The sequence below is a fragment of the Lactuca virosa genome, chromosome 9, assembly GCF_052849685.1.
Source record: "Lactuca virosa cultivar CGN04683 chromosome 9, Lactuca_virosa_CGN04683_v6, whole genome shotgun sequence".
NCBI classification, from domain to species: Eukaryota; Viridiplantae; Streptophyta; class Magnoliopsida; order Asterales; family Asteraceae; genus Lactuca; species Lactuca virosa.
Genome location: NC_136434.1, coordinates 54,671,245 through 54,691,741, shown reverse-complemented (window position 1 = coordinate 54,691,741; position 20,497 = coordinate 54,671,245). Strand labels below are relative to the sequence as shown.

The 20,497-nt window shown below is 36.3% G+C and overlaps 1 protein-coding gene across 1 annotated transcript; it reads right to left on the bottom strand.

The window, feature by feature from the left end:
- Positions 1-18,114: 18,114 nt before the first annotated feature.
- On the bottom strand, positions 18,115-19,567 carry LOC145140753 (Putative adipose-regulatory protein (Seipin)). The gene is made up of 2 exons (XM_079074150.1): positions 19,018-19,567; positions 18,115-18,935 (listed from the first exon to the last, which is right to left on the bottom strand). The coding sequence occupies exons 1-2, from the start codon at positions 19,534-19,536 to the stop codon at positions 18,279-18,281; spliced, it is 1,176 nt and encodes a 391-aa protein (XP_078930276.1). The 5' UTR covers positions 19,537-19,567; the 3' UTR covers positions 18,115-18,278.
- Positions 19,568-20,497: the final 930 nt, after the last annotated feature.

The following is a 20,497-nucleotide window of genomic DNA, read 5'->3' as shown; positions in this document are numbered from 1 at the left end:
CTGACTACGAGGTTCGAGCTTGTCGTAAGTATATCATCTTACGAAAGCCTCGCAACCCCAAACCTTGATATGTGCTAACGAGGGAGCCTTCCCTGTCCACATCTCGTGAGGTGTTTTGGAAACCTTCTTTGTAGGTACTAAGTTAAGGATATGGGCGGCAGTCTCTAAGGCATACCCCCAGAATGAGATAGGTAGCGAAGCACGACTCATCATGGAACAAACCATGTCTAGCAAGGTTCGATTACGCCTCTCAGCTACACCATTCAATTGTGGTGTCCTAGGTGGCGTCAATTGTGAAACTATTCCACATTCCTTGAGGTAGCCGTGGAATTCAAGACTTAGGTACTCTCCACCTCGATCAGATCGAAGCATCTTGATTTTCCTGCCCAATTGATTCTCCACTTCTTGTTTAAACTCTTTGAACTTTTCAAAGGTTTCTGACTTGTGCTTGATTAAGTAGATATACCCATATCTGCTATAATCATCTGTGAAAGTCACATAGAAGCGATTCGCGTCCCTTGTGGTGGATCTAAAAGGCCCACATACATCTGTATGTATGAGATCCAATAAACCCTCACCCCTCGCACAAGTGCCAGTGAAGGGTGACTTGGTCATCTTTCCAAGTAAAAAAGACTCGCACACGTCATCGTCCCTAAGGTAGAATGACTCCAACACTCCATCCTTTTGGAGTTGGGCTATGCGTTTCTTGTTGACATGTCCAAGACGACAATGCCACAATCATGCTCTATCCATACTATTGGAAGAATCCATAGACAATACATCATTTCCTAAGTCGTCTACAACCATCACAGTTTCATATATTCCATTACAAGGCAATGCTTCAAAATATAAAACATTATTAAAATAAGCATAAATAGAACCCTTTTTATTATCAAATGAATATCTAAAGCCTTGTTTATATAAACCATGAAATGAAGTGATGTTTCTATCCATATCTGGCCAATAGCAACAGTTATTCAAATTTAAATCTAAACCATTACTAAGCACTAAAGAATAAACTCCAATCTTGGTCACATGCGACGATCTTGTATTCCCCATGATCAGATTCATCCTTCCACGCTCAACATCCCTATTTCCTTGTAGTCCCTGCAAATCAGAACATATGTGAAAACCACATCCTGTATCAAGGACCCAAGAAGTAGCATGTGATAAACTATTAGATTTAATTGTGTAAATACCTGCGAAAGATGGCTTGATCTTTCCATCCTTGATGGCTTGCAGATATTTTGGGCAACTTCTCTTCCAATGCCCTATCTTGTGGCAGTGGTGGCACTCTGCCTCCTTGGGGTTTGAGTTGGGTTTAGCAGAACTAACTTTGGTTCCACTAAAAGAGGTGCCATCTTGAGACTTTCCCTTGTGGTGGCCCCTTGAGGAGGCCTTCCTCTTCTTACCCTTCCCTTGCCCTATTGCCAAGACAGGGGCAGCAGCTGGAGTGGGAGGTGATGCAATAGATTTATCCTTGAGGTTGCTCTCAGCAGTCCTTAACAAGTCCTGAAGCTTGCTCAAGGAGACCTCTTCCTTATTCATATGGTAGGTCATGTGGAACTGGGTATAGCAGGAAGGCAACGAATGAAGGATAATGTCGATTGCTAGCTCTTCATCGAAGTTCACATTTAACTTCAGCAGGCGATCAACATATCTCTGCATCTTTTGCAGATGGGCAGTAAGGGACTCTCCATTACCCATTTTGGTAGTGATCATCGAAGTGATGATCTCATACCTCTCTTGCCTGGCGCTCTAGTGGTAGCGTTCCAGCAGATCCTGATGCATCTCATAGGGGCACTTGTCCTCATAGGACTTTTGAAGTTCAGCAGTCATAGTCGCGAGCATGATGCAATGGACTTTCGTGGCATCGCGCTCGTGGGCTTCGTAGGCCGTGATCTCATCGGCAGCAGCAGTTTCGATATCAATCTCCTTAAGCTTCTCGTCGAGGACATACTCTTTGTCCTCGTAGCGAGTGACCATGCGAATGTTGCAGATCCAATTACTGAAATTGGTCCCATCGAAGATCACTTTCCCACATAAGTTCATGAGTGAGAATGAACCAGAGGAGTTTGACCCAGAAGCGTTGTTGTTTGCGTTCGGCATCTGAAATGAAAAAGAACAAAGTTGATTAGAAATGAATTTCCCAAATTAATCACCCAAATAAAAAATTAGGGCTAGGAACCAACAACATTATTCACGAATTAGAAGAGGGATGCCGTAATCTAATAAGTAAAAAATTTGAAGGCAAGTGAATGTTGATTCACTAATTCTCCGCCATGAAAAACGAAAAAGAAATAAAGTTTTAAATGTATTGAAAACTCCTAGATCTTTTGAGATACATTGAACTTTTCAATGGCATGTTAAAATCTCGATATGCCCCTCTCGTTTGTGACTGGGATGCTGAGGATCACAAAGTGGGTGTGAATTACCATGCAAATGTACATGGTGCCCTTATTGTTACAGTTACCTATTCGATGTGCTGGTTAACCACACACGCTCCATCGAACTATAACAAACAATGAGTCACCCGTTGCTACCTTTGCTTAGAACCCAATTAATGTGTCGGTTAGCCACACGCGCTCCATTAACGTCTTAGCAATGGTACAAAGTGTAATTTCATGGAATTGCATCAATTCACTTTTGCCTAAAGTAACTAAGATTGTGAATTTTGTAAAAACATTTAGTTACTTAATATAGATTCATTATACTTTTAATGAGGAAAGGTTTGCCCGATCCTACCCGTTCGGCTAACGACCCTCCACCAATCAAGGAAGCGGTGGGTGAGAATGGACACCCATTAAACGACCATTTTATAGGTCATAACCTTATACCCCCCTTATAGATTGGCTTCGTGAATGAGGCCTACTAACGGTAAGACTAGCATTTAAGATATATATATATATATATATATATATATATATATATATATATATATATATATATATATATATTAATCTTATAATATTATAAGTATAGGGTTGAATTTTAAAACTTGTAAAATTTTAAGGTTTGAAATTTAATTAGTTCAAATTAAACTTTTAATTACAAAACTTGAGGACAAGTTTTGAACTTTTCAAAACATAAAGGATCAAATAGCACATAATATAAATCAACTAATTAATTTAGTGGTTATCTAAATTTGACCTAGTCAATATTACTTGCAAGACAATCTACCAATTAATTCAAATAATCAATTATTATCACATAAGGAAATTATTATTTAACTAAATGGTAATTATCTTTTGTTTTGTCAAGGATATAGTCAAATATATGATAAAATTCGGATTTTATTGACCCAAAACGATTAAGGCAAGTATCCTCAAGCAAAACGGCAAGAAATCCCGAAAATCACTCTGACAGACGCTTGGACTCGCCGAGTACCATCATGGACTCGCCGAGTAGCATGAACTCGCCGAGTCCACAATGGGACTCGCCGAGTCTGTTAGACAGGGGCACAAAAAAACGATTTTTCATGGCAAGAACAATCAAACAATGCATCAATTCAATAGAAATCAATCTAAGCTCTGATACCACTGATGGGTTTGAGCCATAAGAACTTTCCTATGTGCATATGCAAACCCTAATGCTTGGATCTAGGTTTCTCTAACTGAACATGCAATGTTTCCAAGGCTTATAATGCTAGATCTAGTGTAAACAATTGAATCATAACATATGAAATCAGATCTAGAAGAATACCTTAAGTTGCTTGCTTGAATCTTCATGTTCTTGGAGCTTAGAGTCACAATTGTCACTCCTCTAATGGCTTACAAACACCAACTAGCAAGAGGATGATTTGGAGAGAGAGGAGAGATGAGAAAATCGGCTCTAGGGTTACCAATGCAACAAGGTGGCCGATTTCCCTCACCCATAGGGTCTATTTATACTATGAGCTACTAGGGTTACATCCTTAACCCTAATTGAACAACTTAGGCCCTAAGCAATCCAAGGATCCTTCTAGATTAAGGCTTGGACGAATTCAAGGAGCCCATACTCCTTAATTTCGGCCACCCTAGATCTATAAGGATTCATAGCCCAAAACTCAACTATCACACATTTGACAGTTTAAGCCCCTTTATTCAATTAACCTCTTTTAGTCACCAAATTAATTCCTAATTAATTTATGACTAATATTAATTAAATAATATTATTATTCCTTTAATATATTATTCTTATAACATATTAATATAATAATACTCCTCTCTCTATACAAATCACCATGTCAAGTTGCTATGGTGAAGGCAACCCAAAAGGACCATGCACAACCGGGTCAGGTACTTACCAAATATAGTTACGGGCTTAGACACTAATCCAACACAAATATGATCCACTACAAGATCTAGCAGGCTAAAGATCAAGAAGGAAGCTTTTTACGCACAATGGTCCAAAAATTGAAGTCTATTTGCTAGATCAACACTTAAGCTCTTCACCAGAACACTTTGCAAGAAACTTGGTCTTCAAGCTCCACATCAAAATATGAGAAATGAGTCTTCAAATGGCCAAGAACACTCAAATGGTGTTATGGTTTTCGAAATGGACGATGAAGGCTAAAGAGGATCCCCTAAAGTGGGAGTTAAGGTGCTTAAATATGGGAGAAACCCTAAAAATCCATGGGCTTGTTGGGCGACAATGCTCGCCATATCGTGGCCATTCTCTTGCCACGTCGTGACGCTCGCTCAAAACATGTGTTCTTCATCTTGCATGCCATGTCATGACACTCCGTGTGTCACATCGTGGTATATGGTTTTCCTCAAAAACCATGCCTTAGACTCTTTTATACCATCCACCGATCCATTTTGGGAAACGGATGTTACATATATTTAGAGAAATAATTAAAAAAATAATTTTTATATTATAAAATATGTAACTAAAAATATAATAAAAAGTAAGAAAATTTACTTTTTATATTAAAAAATTATTAAAAATCATTCCTTAAATGAAAAAAAAACAGAGACAATGTAATTCAATGTTTTCGGGGCTTCGCTAAGCTCAAAAATGTCCGCATAAGGTTCTAATTTCTTATAACAATATTAATGCATCTTGAAGTACGTGCATGTCCACAAGTAACTCACCTATTGGTCGAACCTCATGCAACATGACCCTACGAATAAGGATTTGGTTACTTGTGGCCTGATGTACGTCTACCTAATATCGAAAGGTCACCGAAATAATGCTAGCTTTCTTCCTCGTAAATGATCTATGACTTCTCTAACTTTGTGAGCCCTTCCTTTGACATTTATGTGACCATTAAATGTTTAGTTTTAATGCTACATTAGCAAATAAATTGTTAAAAATGAAAATCTTAAATTACTTACTAAGTATTTAAAAAAACATTTCCCAAATATAATACCACCAAAACCGTAAAAATAACTACAAAATACATATAAAATAAGAAAGGGTTATTGACATAAAAGTACATTAAAGTTTTATGGTTGGTTTTAAATGTCCATTTAACTATTTTTTTGGATCTGTTAGACCATTAAATTCGAAATTTAGCTGTCTAAAATACAATTTTATTCAAAAGTATCCAGTTTCCCGGTTACATTTCTTATATCTACATTGACTTTGATAGTCAAATATTTTTACTGATATATTATAGACCGACTCTTATGATAGTCAAAGATTTTCGAAGCCAGGAGAAATAAATCCACTGTCAATTGTTGTATAATTGTTTAACCTCTTAAGAAAAATCTACTTGGATTAATGGAAGGACTTCCATCTTCAATACTCAATAGAAAACTATGACAAGACAATGTGTTATCTAAATCACACAACAACAACCATCTGAACCTCTCGTAAATGGCAGTGGTCGTGGATTTACTGAAGATGGTGACCGAAATTCTGGTGGTCGAAGCAAGAAACAATGACTCTTATTAAGATCGAGTAAAAAATGGATGCATATTTTTGTGATTCAAATCTCAAAGGACCGTTATGGGTTTGTTGCCGAAAGGTATCACCAATTTCACTTTTGACTATTCGGGTCGGTTTGAGTTGCACTTGGATCAAGCTTGTAATTCCAAGTTCGAAAAGGAATTTCACTACGCATCAGCTCATCATTCACAGTGTGCCTAAGGTAAACATAACTAACTTCTTTTTTACTTTCTTCTAATTTTGACCTTTTTGCCACAGAGTTTGATAATTTGACCACCGATTAGAATGTATTTTCTAGAACTGGGAATTTGTGCCGGAAAACATGTTCAATTTTGAAAATGCATTTTGATTAAATCTTTATTGCCATGCTATTGATTTTCTTGAATAGAATCGGGTGCCAAAAGAATCTTTAAAACATCTTTTTTTTATTAATAATCGATTAATTAATTGGCTAATCAAAATCTTGTTTGACTTAGTATACGAAATTTGAAAACCTTACAAATTGCATTTGAAGTAAAATTCTTATTGTGTTTATGATTTTATAAGGTTTATCAAGAAAACTGTGCTCTTGGTGTTTGACTAATCAATCCCCTTCATTCATTAAACAATGCCATATAAATACATAATACAGTGGGCTTAAGATCTAGTACTAATGGACTATCTATTGGGCTAGATACAATACAAAGAATGATACACAATATACATTAATACCCCCCCCCCCCGCAGTTCGAGCGGTAGGATCACTCCGGATGCTCAAACTGTCTCTAAAATCCGTAAACAAAGATGTAGGAAGCCCTTTGGTGAATATGTCAGCATACTGAAGAGCCGAAGGGACATGAAGGACACGTACTTGGCCAGTTGCGACTTTGTCGCGAACAAAGTGGATGTCGATCTCAATGTGTTTCGTCCTTTGATGTTGAACCGGATTTGTTGAAAGATAAACCGCACTTACGTTGTCACAATACACAATAGTAGCTTTGGGTATGGGGGTATGCAATTCATGTAGGAGGTTCCTCAGCCAACATGTTTCTGCAACGACATTTGCGACACCACGGTATTCGGCTTCAGCACTAGATCTCGAGACAGTGGGTTGGCGTTTAGAGGACCACGAGATCAGATTATCTCCTAAAAAGACACAATATCCACTGGTAGATCTGCGAGTAGAAGGACATCCGCCCCAGTCAGCATCTGAGTAGGCAATAAGACCAGTGGTGCTGGAGTGGTGAAGCTGGAGGCCAAGATCTAAAGTTCCGCGAATGTAACGCAAGATACGTTTGAGAGCATTAAAATGGGGCTCTCGCGGGTCATGCATATATAAACAGATATGTTGGACAGCGAATGAGATATCTGGTCTGGTGAATGTTAAATACTGTAAGCCTCCAGCAAGGCTGCGGTAAAGCGTGGGGTCGGCAACAGGAGATCCAGATTCGTCGAGCTTGGATTGTGTGTCAGCAGGTGTACGACATGGTTTACACTGAAGCATATTCGCTCGTTGAAGGACTTCAAGGGCATATTTTCGTTGAGATAAAAATAAGCCCTGACTGTTTGTGGAAGCCGAAACACCCAAGAAGTAGGATATAGAACCTAGATCAGTCATAGAAAATTCTGCAGCCAGGAGTTGGATGGTGCGGTGTAGAAGTGACGTAGTAGATGCAGTCAGAATGATATCATCTACGTATAACAATAGATAAGCAGTGGTGGTTCCAGATCTGTAGATAAATAAGGATGAGTCTGTTTTGCTATGTATGAATCCAAGCTTCGTGACGAAGGAAGCAAAGCGATTGAACCAAGTGCGTGGTGCCTGTTTTAGACCGTACAACGACTTTCGAAGATGGCACACATGATCCGGATAGTTTGGGTCACGAAACCCGGGTGGTTGATGCATATAAACTGTTTCATTGAGGTGACCATGTAAAAATGCGTTTTTAACATCAAGTTGGTGAATCGGCCATTGACGAGAAGTGGCAAGACTGAGGACGGTACGAATGGTAGCCGGTTTGACAACCGGACTAAATGTTTCATCACAATCAATCCCCGGTCTCTGACTTTTGCCGTTTGCTACAAGACGCGCCTTGTACCGTTCTAAAGAGCCATCTGCTTTGTATTTCTTTTTAAACAACCACATTGATCGGACTATATTAACATCCTTAGGTCTGGGAACAAGAACCCATGTTCCATTAGTAATAAGTGCGTTAAATTCGGTTTTCATGGCATTGTTCCAATTAAGGTCTTGGAGAGCATGGAGGTAGGACTTGTGTAAAGGTGATTAGGTGGTGGTGTGAAGGTTGAGTTTAGAAATGGGTTTGAAAATGCCACTTTTAGCACGAGTGGTCATGGGATGAGAGGGTAGAGGTGGAGGGGACGGGCTAGGATTAGAGGTTGAAGATGAAGGAGTGTTGGTTTGAGATGAATCGGGGCTGTTTGGGGGGGGGGAAGGTTGAGGACATGGGTTGTTTAGAGTATTTTCGGTAGTAGGGTGATTGATTGAGTCATCATTGAAGTCATAAGGAGTGTGAAATAAAGGGTGAGGGCTGTTGGAAGGAGCCGAGGAGAGAGTATGGTGAGCGGAAGTATGGTCGGGTGTAGAAGGGGTCGTGGGTTTGGTGTTTGATGATAAAAGATCATCAGGAAATAGATAGGGAGGTGGGGTGGCAGGAGTCAAAGATTTGAAAGGAAAGGAGGTTTCATCAAAAGTGACATGTCTTGAGAGAATAATTTTACTTGGTTCATCTTTGCAATCTCTAGAGCTCACCAAGCCTCCTTCCTCGTCACTCGACCTCTCTCTTGAAGAAAACCTACAATTTTCTCATTTTGTAACTCATCACCGGTTGTGGTGGCATCACTGCCATCACCACCGCTGGGGCTGCAACTGAAATGAGACTCATATGGTTCTGGTCTTGTTCTAGAGCTTCTAATTGATAAGAAGAATGATAGATTTTTTTGGGTTTCAAAGTCTGGCCTTCTTTGGTTAGCCGGTGAACTTATATACATTCTAAAATTTCTCTTTGCAATAGTTTGATCCATGGCTATGCAAACCTTTGACTTTCAGAAGTCAATGTACACATGAGGAATGTAATCGGGAAAACGGATACTTTTTGAACAAAATGATATTTTAGACATGTAAATTTCGAGTGTAATGGTCTAACGGGTCAAAAAAAAGTTAAATGGTCGTTTAAAACCAACCGTAAAACTTTGATGTGTTTTTTATGTCAATAACGCAATAAGAAAAAACAAGATATTCAAATATGAAATCTTAAAATATACATGCATGAACACGATTTTCTTACCAACGAAAATGTTGTTTTTGAAGTTATAATACAACAAAAAAGTGTATCAAATGCTACATCAAACGAATAATTTTCATAAAAGACGAAAAACTTACTCTAAATGGTAAATTCTTCTCGCCTTTGTTCTGTTCTCTCCGGAAAGATTTTTTCGAAGCACAATGAAAATGTAATACATAAGAAAATGATTTTTCTACCTTCACGGACAGTTTAGATGTGGTGCACGGTGTTGCACCGGCAACGCCTACTTTTCCCGCACGCAGTAGACAATTTTTTGATTTTTTTTTACCTTTTGTGCCACTACGTAAAAAAACCGGCAACTACGTAAAAAATGTCAATCTATTGGATCAATTAATCCCAAATAATTAGTAGCCAAAACACATTTCTATTTTAATCCAACTAATATTAGCCCAAAGGAAAAAGAATAGGAGAAAATAGCCCAAATAAAACAATCATCCAATTGTCCAATTGGGTCCAATACTCTAAGTCTCTAATCGGTTGAATTACAAAAGAAAAAAAAAACGAGGAGACCTCGTCGTTTCCTTGTGTCCGCTCCTAGCCTCCAATCGACGACTTCTTCTCCTGTTCTTCTTCTGTTTTGATCGACAATCGACAAATGCCCTTCCCGAGTGTAAAAAACAAGGTGCTTCTTATTGAATTGATTCCCAAGTGCAAAAACAGCTCCAATCCAAGGTCCAAGCCCTAATAAAGCAAGTAAGTATTTCTAATTTTCTATGGTTTTCGAATTTATAGTTGTAATTGCTAAGCAAAATTCGAAATTTCTATGGTTTTCGAAATTCCAATTAGTTGTAATTTCTATGTGTTTATTGAAGTTATTGGATATTTGGATGATTTGGTAAAATTGCTATGTTATTATAGAAATTATTGTTTGATTAGTTGTAATTTCTATGCTTTTTATTGAATTGATTGTTTGATTTGTTAAAATTGTTATGTTTTAGGTTTATATGTTATTGTTTGATTAGGTATTTAGGTGAAAATTAAAATGGCTATGTTTTTATTGAATTTATTGTTAGATTAGGTGAAAATTCTATGTTCCCAAACACCAGTCACCAATCAATCAACCAATTCTGTTTCTAATTCTCATGCAACTTCACAAACACCAATCACCAATCAATCAACCCCTTCGGTTTCTAATGCAACTCCACAAACACCATACTCTAATGAACCTAATTATAATGTTAATTTGAAAGATCTTGGAATAAAAAATATGTATTTCGGACTCATGTTGATAGTGTTGATAGTTTTTACAACAAAGCAAGAGAAAAGTGTGAATTTTTATTGATGAAGTTGTTTGCGGATGTTCTTGTTGTTTTAGAATTTGTGAAAGTAGATGGAGGGTCATTGACAAACCGTCAACAAGCGTTCGGAATCCTAAGGTATAATCCATAGAAAAGTTTACGGACGTAAGAATTTTTGGCAACCCCTACTATTAGTTTTGAATATTCTAAGGTAGAATTTAAGACATGCCCATTTATCGGGCCCATTTCATAACTTAAAAGGGCATTTTCGCAAGCATGAGCGGAACACAAACAATACAATCAGGTGGTCGAAATACAAAGATACCCAAAAAAATCAAGTGTGGTAAACTATAAACAATAAATTTATTCATAATACTAATAGATATATATATATTATAGTATTGTTGAAAACTAACTAAATGAAATATAAAAGAAAATATAGCTATATATATATAAATATATATATATATATATATATATATATATATATATATATATATAATATTATAGTATTGTTGAAAACTAACTAAATGAAATATAAAAGAAAATATTCATTAAAATTGACAATCATCTAGTTCTTTAAATAAAATGCCAACATGAGGATAAACAATTGAAAAAAAAAACAAATCGTTGGAGGGGTGTTTAAGGGTTGTTTGAAAGTGACTTTAACTTATAGAACTTTCAAAAAAGACTAAACTGCACAAATGGTCCCTGTGGTTTGCTCAAAATTGCCACTTTGGTTCAAAAAAGTTTGGACTAGCACCAGAGGTCCAAAGTTTTCATTTTGTTGCTTGTTTGGTCCAATCTGTTTTGATTTTTTTAAAAATGATGGATTTTCCCCTGTTAATATGATTTTCTCTTTTTTCTTATTTGTTTTTTCTGATTTTCAGATTTAAAAAAAAAACAAAAAAATAAAAATAAAATAAAAATAATCTCTCTCTCTCTCTCTCTCTCTCTCTCTCTCTCTTTCTTTCTCTCCCACCCTCACTATTCATTACCTTCACCAACCTTCAATCTTAGTTGAACCTTTCAGCTTCTATCACCACCCAAAGCCACCCTTCTCCGTCTCCATTCCCACCACCGTGACCACCATCAAACCACCATTCCACCTTATACTACCACCAGACACAACCCAAAAGCACCACCCTCGTTTCTCTATCAGAGCCTACACTATCCAACATTATCTACCACCGACCCTACAACCCATCATTTTCTCCATCAGATCATCATACCACTATTGAAACACCATCGACTGTCATCTCCACATAATGACCGCTAAACCACCAACAACACCAAATCTGCCAAAAAATAAGAATAAGAAATTAACCATCAGATTTGTTCGTCACCCTCTTTCTCTTTTTTTCGTCGGATTTGGAAAGACGAAGGTAAGGGCGTCGTTCAACACATACCAACGCTAGGGTTTGCTGATGAAGATGACGGAGCTAGGGTTTTCGGTAGATGATAGTGGCGCTGAAACAAGAATAACCCATTAGGGTTTTCTGAAAACCCTAACTCGCCGCCGCCCTTCGTCTTCTCTGGAACGTCGTCACCAAATCGCTAGGGTATGCTGATGAAGAAAGCGGAGAAAGATGGAGATAGACGAGGCTCGCCGGAAGAACGCTGGTTTATAAATCTGGAGCTTTGTCGAGTTGTAGCAGAGTTTTTTAGATCGCCGGAAAAACAAAGGTTTACAGATATGGAAAATGGCGACAAGATCAGAGCAGGGGTTTATAGATGGCTGAAGGTGGCGGAGACGATAGGGGCTGAAGGTGGCGGAGACGATAGGGGCTGAAGGTGGAGCTGAAGGCGGTGGTGGCTGACGGCGACCACGGTGGTGGAGTCGACGATGAGGGGTTCTTGAGAACCTTGAAGAACAAATGAAGAAGGAAGGAGAAATAATAGAGAGAGAGAGAGATAGAGAGAGAGAGAGAGACAGAGAGAGATTTATTTTTATTTTTTATTTTTTTTTTAAATCTGAAAATCAAAAAAATAAATAAGAAAAAAGAGAAAATCATATTAACAGGGGCAAATCCGTCATTTAAAAAAAAATCAAAACAGATTGGACCAAACAAGCAACAAAATGAAAACTTTGGACCTCTGGTGCTAGTCCAAACTTTTTTGGACCAAAGTGACAATTTTAAGCAAACCACAGGGACCATTTGTGCAATTTAGTCTTCAAAAAATCAATAAGTTTATAATATATTTGATAAACATTAATTTTTTAATGTAAAAAATTACTTTTTTAAAGACCAAAAATTTATAGTTTAAAGGGATAATGACTTAGGAGGGTAATAACGTTTCCTGTTTGTCCATTTTAGGTCCCTAACGTATTTTTTGTGCGTATTACACCATTAAGGTTATTATATCCGTTTACAAATAGTCTTTTTAACAGAAAGAAACCGGTAAAATGGATTATTTCTAAACGGTTATAACAACCTTAATGGTGTAATACACACAAAAAATACGTTAGAGATCTAATATGGACAAACAGGAAACGTTATTACCCTCCTAAGTCATTATCCCCGTATGAAACTATAAACCCCTATAGTAAATTTTTACTTTTTAAATAAGAAACTTGTAGGTCTTGGGGTTGGTAGTTTGGATGCTTTTAACTTCGGCCTTCTTTATAAATAGAAGTGGCGGTTTCTTAATGACAAGGGAGCGGTTCAGGAGGCTCTTTGCTTTGGCCTTTAATCAAGATGCTCGAGTAAGTGAATAATGGGATATTAAATCCTATTCGCATAGGGGAAATGCCGGATACTTGGGAGCTTCAATCGTCGGGTATATTTACTGTTAATTCAGCACGAAATTGGGTTAATGATATGACGCTTCCTATAGGTGATATGCCTACTAGGTGGAACCGTTTTGTCCCTATTAAAATTAACATTTTTTATGGTGTGTGCTTTTGGATCGAATTTCGGTAAGAGCTAAACTGGTGGAAAGGGGGGTGATGATAGATTCCTTATTGTATCCTGTGTGTCATAATTCTCAAGAAAGTGTGAAGCATTTGTTGCTGCAGTTTTCAGTTGCTGATCAGGTTTGGAGTCGGGTTGGGCATTGACTTCATTTGGACCTTCCTGTGTTTTCATCTATCTGTGATGTGGTGGATTGAGTGGATTCTAGACCGACGGTTCATATGGAACGCCCGATTGTTGAGTCGGTGTTCATGGTGTTCATGATGATGTGGTTACAAAATCCAGTCCAATCCAAACCTTTCTACTTTTATTCTTTTTAATTTCAACAACTTTATATGAAATACACATATAAAAATAAATACAAAAATCTTAAAAATATATATTCAAAATAATAAATACTAAAAATCTTAGGAGGGTAATAACGTTTCCTATTTGTCCATTTTAGGTCCCTACGTATTTTTTTGTGCGTATTACACCATTAATGTTATTATAACCGTTTACAAATAGTCATTTTAACAGGAAGAAACCGGTAAAAGGGATTATTTCTAAATGGTTATAACAACCTTAATGGTGTAATACACACAAAAAATACGTTATGGACCTAATATGAACAAACGGGAAGCGTTATTACCATCCTAAGTCATTATCCCTAGTTTAAAAAAAACAATAAGTTAATGGAACTCCTAATACTCCTTTAATGTGTCAAGACGCTACTCTGAAAAGATCGCTTGAGAAATAAATGATCATTAAAAACAATTTTGAAAACATAAGAAAAAAAAGGATATTTTCAAAGCCACAATTACTTGATAGCCTTTGAAAAAAAGGGAAATGGACTTAATAAGGTAATTAACTTTTCAATTTGTTCACATCTGGGTAACTATTTTTTTTTTGTACATATCTAGGTAACAGACTTTTTGGAAGTGTTCAAATATGACCATTATGATTGGCTGTAGCAGGTTACATCCTGTCATATCCGATCATAATGGTCAATATGTGAACACTTCCAAAAAGTTCGTTACCTAGATGTGTATAAAAAAAATAGTTACCCATATGTGAACAAACCGTAAAAGTAAAAGTAAATTACATGAATGGTCCTTGTAGTTTGGGTAATTTGTGCGGTTGGTCCCTAACCTTATTATTTTTTTTTTTTTAACTTGGATGATCCCTACTAGGCCTGTCGAAAAAACCTGAAACCCGTTCTACCCACCCGACCCGTTCCGAATTCGGGTAGAATGGGTCGGGTAGAACGGGTAACGAGTATGAACATTCGGGTAATAGGTTAACCCGATAATAATATAGGTCGGGTTTTAGGTATGAATATTTATTTTCGGGTATACCCGAATTCGTTTTTTAAATAATACCAAATATACAATGCAGTCACGTACGCACACTTCAAATAAAACAAAACCCTTCGTTTCCTTCTTATGAACGACGGCTCGACAGTCGACGCAAACTTGCAAAGGGAATACGACGCTGAAGCTGAAGTCCTGAATCGTCATCACAATTCTCAGTTTCTCAATATCGCACGGAACGGAATTAAAAAAGTACATAACATATTAGAATGATTTGTATTGTTATTATATATGTACTTGTTAATTCTAGAGTATTTTCGTACCCAATTATTTATTAAACCAACCAACATGTAAAAATAAAAAAATAAATAAAAAAAATTATCAATAAGTGTCATTTAAAAAAATTTCGGGTATACCCGATAATTACCCGACCCGACCTCAAACCCGAATACCCGAAAAACCGAAAAACCGAATTACAATATAGGTCGGGTATCGGGTATTATTTTCTTAAGGAAATACCCGTTCTACCCGACCCTTTCTACCCGAAAATTTTACCCGTTCGACACCCCTAATCCTTACTGTTTATTTTTGTTGTGCGTTTGGTCCATGTCTTACCTCAAAACAATATTGTACCTTTTTTTAATTTATTTTTTAATTAATTTTCTTATTGGCGTATTTATTTTTTATATATTTTAAAAAATTAATAGACCCCAAATATTTGCATCTCCTCACCTTAAAGCCGAAACCACATTCGAGAAATTTAAGCTCGGTCCCACCAGTTACCATCCTGTTTCTCATCCTCCTCAACTTCTCTTTCATTTCCATTTTTAATGACATCACCATCTTCATTATCCCTTCTTTTTTTTCTGTCCTTCAACTCTGGCGAACCAACTCCACAACCCACTGTCTCTTCATTGCATTTTCCACCACCACAACCCAATCACCACTATGGTGGAAAATTCAATGAAGAGACATTGGGTTGTGGAGTTGGTTCGCCGGAGTTGAATGACAGAAAAAAGAAGGGATAGTGAAGATGGTGATGTCATTAAATATGGAAATGAAAGAGAAGTTGAGGAGGATGAGAAATGGGATGGTGACTGGTGGGACGGAGCTTAAATTTCTTGAATGTGGTTTCAGGTTTAAGGTGAGGAGATACAAATATGTGGGGTCTATTAATTTTTTAAAATATATAAAAAATAAATACATCAATAAGAAAATTAATTAATAAATAAATTAAAAAAGGGCACAATAATCTTTTGAGGTAAGACAATGACCAAACGCACAACAAAAATAAACAGTAGGGATCATTCAAGTTAAAAAATAACGTTAGGAACCAACCGCACAAATTACCCAAACTACAGGGACCATTCATGTAATTTACTTTTACCTTTACGATTTGTTCACATCTGGTAACTATCTTTTTTTGTACACATCTAGGTAACAAACTTTTTGAACGTGTTCACATATGACTATTATGACCGGTTATGACCGGATGTAACCTGCTACAGCCGGTCATAATGGTCGTATGTGAACACTTTCTAAAAAGTTCGTTACCTAGATGTGTACAAAAAAAAGACAGTTGTCCAGATGTGAACAAACTGAAAAATTAATTACCTTATTAAGTCCATTTCCCTTGATAAAATAAATAAATATAAACAATATTTATGTTGCCTCAAAGCAAAAACCTAAGGAAGCTAACCCCAAATACAAACCATTGATGATTTTACAACCCATTTGATGCCAAACATTAATTATATTTAAGCCATTTTGGTGATTTTGCAATACCATATGCAAAAGGAAAAAGGATAATTACTTAAAAATATAATATATTTTTCGATTTGTATACATTTGGTTACTGAGCTTTTTTTTTTCGTCCACATTTACCCCTTCAACTTGTTAAACTGTACACATTCAGTACTTATGACTGGTTACTTCAGGTTAGCCGAAAAATGACTTAATAGGGTAATATATTTCTCGTTTTGTACACATTTAGTCCTTAATATTTTTATACACATTTAGTCCTTAATATTTTTTTGTTTTTGTACTCATTCAGTACTTATGAATGATTTCTTTAGGGTTTTTCTCACGACATCTTATGTGAGACAATCATTAATGAGGTGTTTTGGGCTGTTGATGCTTATGTCCATCGCGACCTCGACTGCTTGGTTGCATATGTCTTGTGGTTTAGCCTAAGTCTTGTGTTCTGAACGCCGTAACTTCTTCATACGATATCAGATTTTAACGATCTTTATATCTACATGTTCGTTTTTTGAGTCTACTATAACTTTCGTTAAGATTAACCCCGTTAAAATGTAATATACTTTTACTTAAGGTTTTATAAAAAAACATCCATACATACATTCATAAAAACGTATGGATATAAAGATCGTAAGTAAAAAAATATTATTTTTTAACGGGAGTAATCTAAATGAAAGTTGTACCAAACTAAAATACGAGCACATGGATATAAAGAACACATGAATATAAAGATCGTTAAAATCCAAGATCGTATGAAAAAGTTATGACGTTTAGAATACATGATCTAAGCAACCAAGTAGTCGAGATCGCGATGGACATAAACATCAAAAGCCTGAAACACCTCATTAATGATTGTTCCATGTAAGATGTTGTGAAAAAAACCTAAAGAATTCATTCATAAGTACCGAATGAGTATAAAAAAACAAAAATGAATTATTTTGCAACAAAAAAATTTAAGGACTAAATGTGTACAAAAATATTAAGGCTAAATGCGTACAACAATATATTACCATATTAAGTCATTTTTACCGGCTAACTTGGAATAGTCGGTCATAAGGACTAAATGTATACAGTTTAACAAGTTGAAAATGTAAATATGGACAAAAAAAACTCAGTGACCAAATATATACTAATTGAAAAATATATTACCTTTTTAAGTCATTAACCCAAAGGAAAAAGCATTTATTTCCTTCTATTTCTCAATTAAATTTAAAAAAATAATAAATTGAATGTAATAAATACAAAAAATGAATTTCTTTTTTATCCAAGGCAGGCCCATTTCATAGCTTAATAGGCCAATTCTTGCAAATAGCGAGTCACAACCAATATGATTTTACTCGGCTTAATTATTCCTTGGCCCATTTAGTGATTTCCACCTACCGTATCATATGAAAAATCAGTGTATTTTCAGAAACCTTCTATTTTTCAATTAACTTATAAAAAATAACAAATAAAATTAACATAATTTGTAGTTTTCTCACGTTCAAACATATATCAAACATTATAAAACACTACATATATCTAATATATATAGCCCATTCACTGATTTCATAGATTCTTGAAACCAAGTTTTGTCAAAGTCGTGTTATCGGGTAGATACGAGGCTCCATATGTACATTTAGAAAGGGGTAAAGAGTAAGTCGACCATAACAAAATGATACAAAACCATGTAGGCATAAAACATAACTACACGAATGATACATAATCATACAACAAGGTATATAATGGTATCGAACTATCTAGCTATCTCGATATATAATGTAATCGTATGACATGGTGCAAAATAAAAACAACACAAAAGATATGCAGTTTCTAACAAACCAACCATCATTTCAAAGTCAAGAAAATTTAGTCCTATAACTTTAACCACCACTACTTTTAATTTTTGAACATACCTCAGTGACAAACCGACTCCGAGTCCCCAACATCTTCGGTAGTAACGCTCGTATCCTCATCCCTCGTTACACTCATACTTGTTGCATCCCACTCACCCAAAAGCATAGCCTTCCTCTTGCTTCTACTTTGTCTCCATCGTCTAAGCGTCTCCGAAGTCGGCCCATCTTTCCCACCCATCATCTCCTCCGCAGGAACATCCGAAACCGCCAGTCTTTCTTCCCCAGAAACCACCGTCATGGCCATGGCGGGGAACATAATCGATCTAAATACACAAACCAGAATTACAAGAAGCATAAGGTAAACATATAAAGATGTCCAGACGTAAAACGTCCATTTCCATCTTCGAACCAATTCTTTCTTCCATGGTAGCTCCGAGGTCACGATTACTTTTGCTTCGTATAGCTGCGGAAGGAAGGGTGTTCCTGCCCTAGGGATTAGAGAAAGTCTCATGGATCGTGTTCGTGAGTAGTAGTGTTCCTTGTATCTTAGAAGCTGTAGATTTACTGTTTGGACTTCGTGTGTGATCCCTAACAATAATGGAACTCCCATTAAGAATGTTTGCATCAGCCGAAGTGGTCGACTTCGAAACCGTAGCATGCACGGCCGGCTTGCGGTTGTTATGACATCTCCGGTCATCGTCAACGCCTCTGCAACTACCTAAGGATCGAAAAAAAAGGAACTAATTAGAATCTGGAATAGAAAATTTTATGGAAACAGAAGTGTTATCGATGATGGATGCCTGAAAATTTCCGATTTCTCGATTATAATCCGATTCCGGCATCACGAAAGTCAAACGAACGTTACAGAAGTGACCAACGGGTATATTCTTCACTGCTTTACTAGGTGCATCAAACCCAAGATCCAAAATTGCATAAGGATGATCGTCTGTGTAGTCAAAGTACAAGTTCTCTTTGATGTAAACAGGTTCTTCCACCCATAAGTTAACCAGAGCCACCCCCACAACTACCGAGACCACCATCACTGTAATTAGAACCCAGCAGACGTAAGCAGCTCCGAGAAAACCCAACAGTGCTTTTTTCAAAAGGATAATGCTTCCTTGCACAGGGCTGGATGGGGCGTCGATGGGTTCTTTGGTGGAGTCGATGCGGCGGAAGGTGGAGGCGAGGGAGAAGATAGAACGGAAAGGGGATAAGAGAGAGAGAAGACAATCGGATAGGAAGTCTGATTGTAGGGATAAGAGTTTGATGAACCAGAAGTTTGTATGGTGGTGATGGCGATGTTGCTCCGGTGGCTCCATTAAGCTGTTCGAGAATGGTGGCGGTGGTCAATTCAACTCGATAAAGGATGGAGAAGAAAACATCGGGATGATATATATGGACCGGTGGCATGATTTCTCTGTACCTATGGGACACGTGTTTTATTTGCTTCATTTTTATTATTTAAATAATTTTAGATTTTAACGTACAAATTTACCTTTTCTTCACAAAAATATTAACAAAAAGAGAAATTAAATATTCTTCCAATTTTGTTTTTACAAATCCTATTGTCCAATTAACTGATGAAATATATTATTTTAATATATTTAAATATGACACATGTCATTATTTAATTGAGTAGAAAGATTTATAGGAACAAAAAGTAAGATGATATTTAATTTCTCTTTATTATTTTTTGTCCCTATAAATCTTCCTACCAAATTAAATAATAACATATGTCATTTTAGTATACTTAAATATCATTAAATAAGCATTAAATGTGACACATGTCATCATTTAATAGAGTAGAAAGATTTGTAGGAACAAAAAGTAAAAAAATATTTAATTTCTCTTAACCAAAACATGTTTCATTATAAGAAATTATAAAAAAATTAGCTAAGTTAATTTATACAGGAAAATGACTCGAAACGAACCAATTGTTGATTTTGTGTGCATTTTTTTATACTTAACATACCATTTACCTTGTCGTTTGGGTTCATTATTTTTCTTTTTCTTATATTTAATATACCATTTACCTTGTCGTTTGGGTTCATCATAACCATTGCGACCAGTTATCACTTATTTTTGCCGATTTCCTCCATTCAAATTGTTTAATTACTGATGACATGTTGTATTACGTGGAATTAGAATACATTTCACCCATTTTCTCCTTAAACTAGGGTTCACTGAGAAAATTGATACACCCCATAAGTCCAACCGAAGATTATCGTTACGAAATTGAAGACAACTGTTGAATGCGACTATTCAATTGTTATTGTGAAG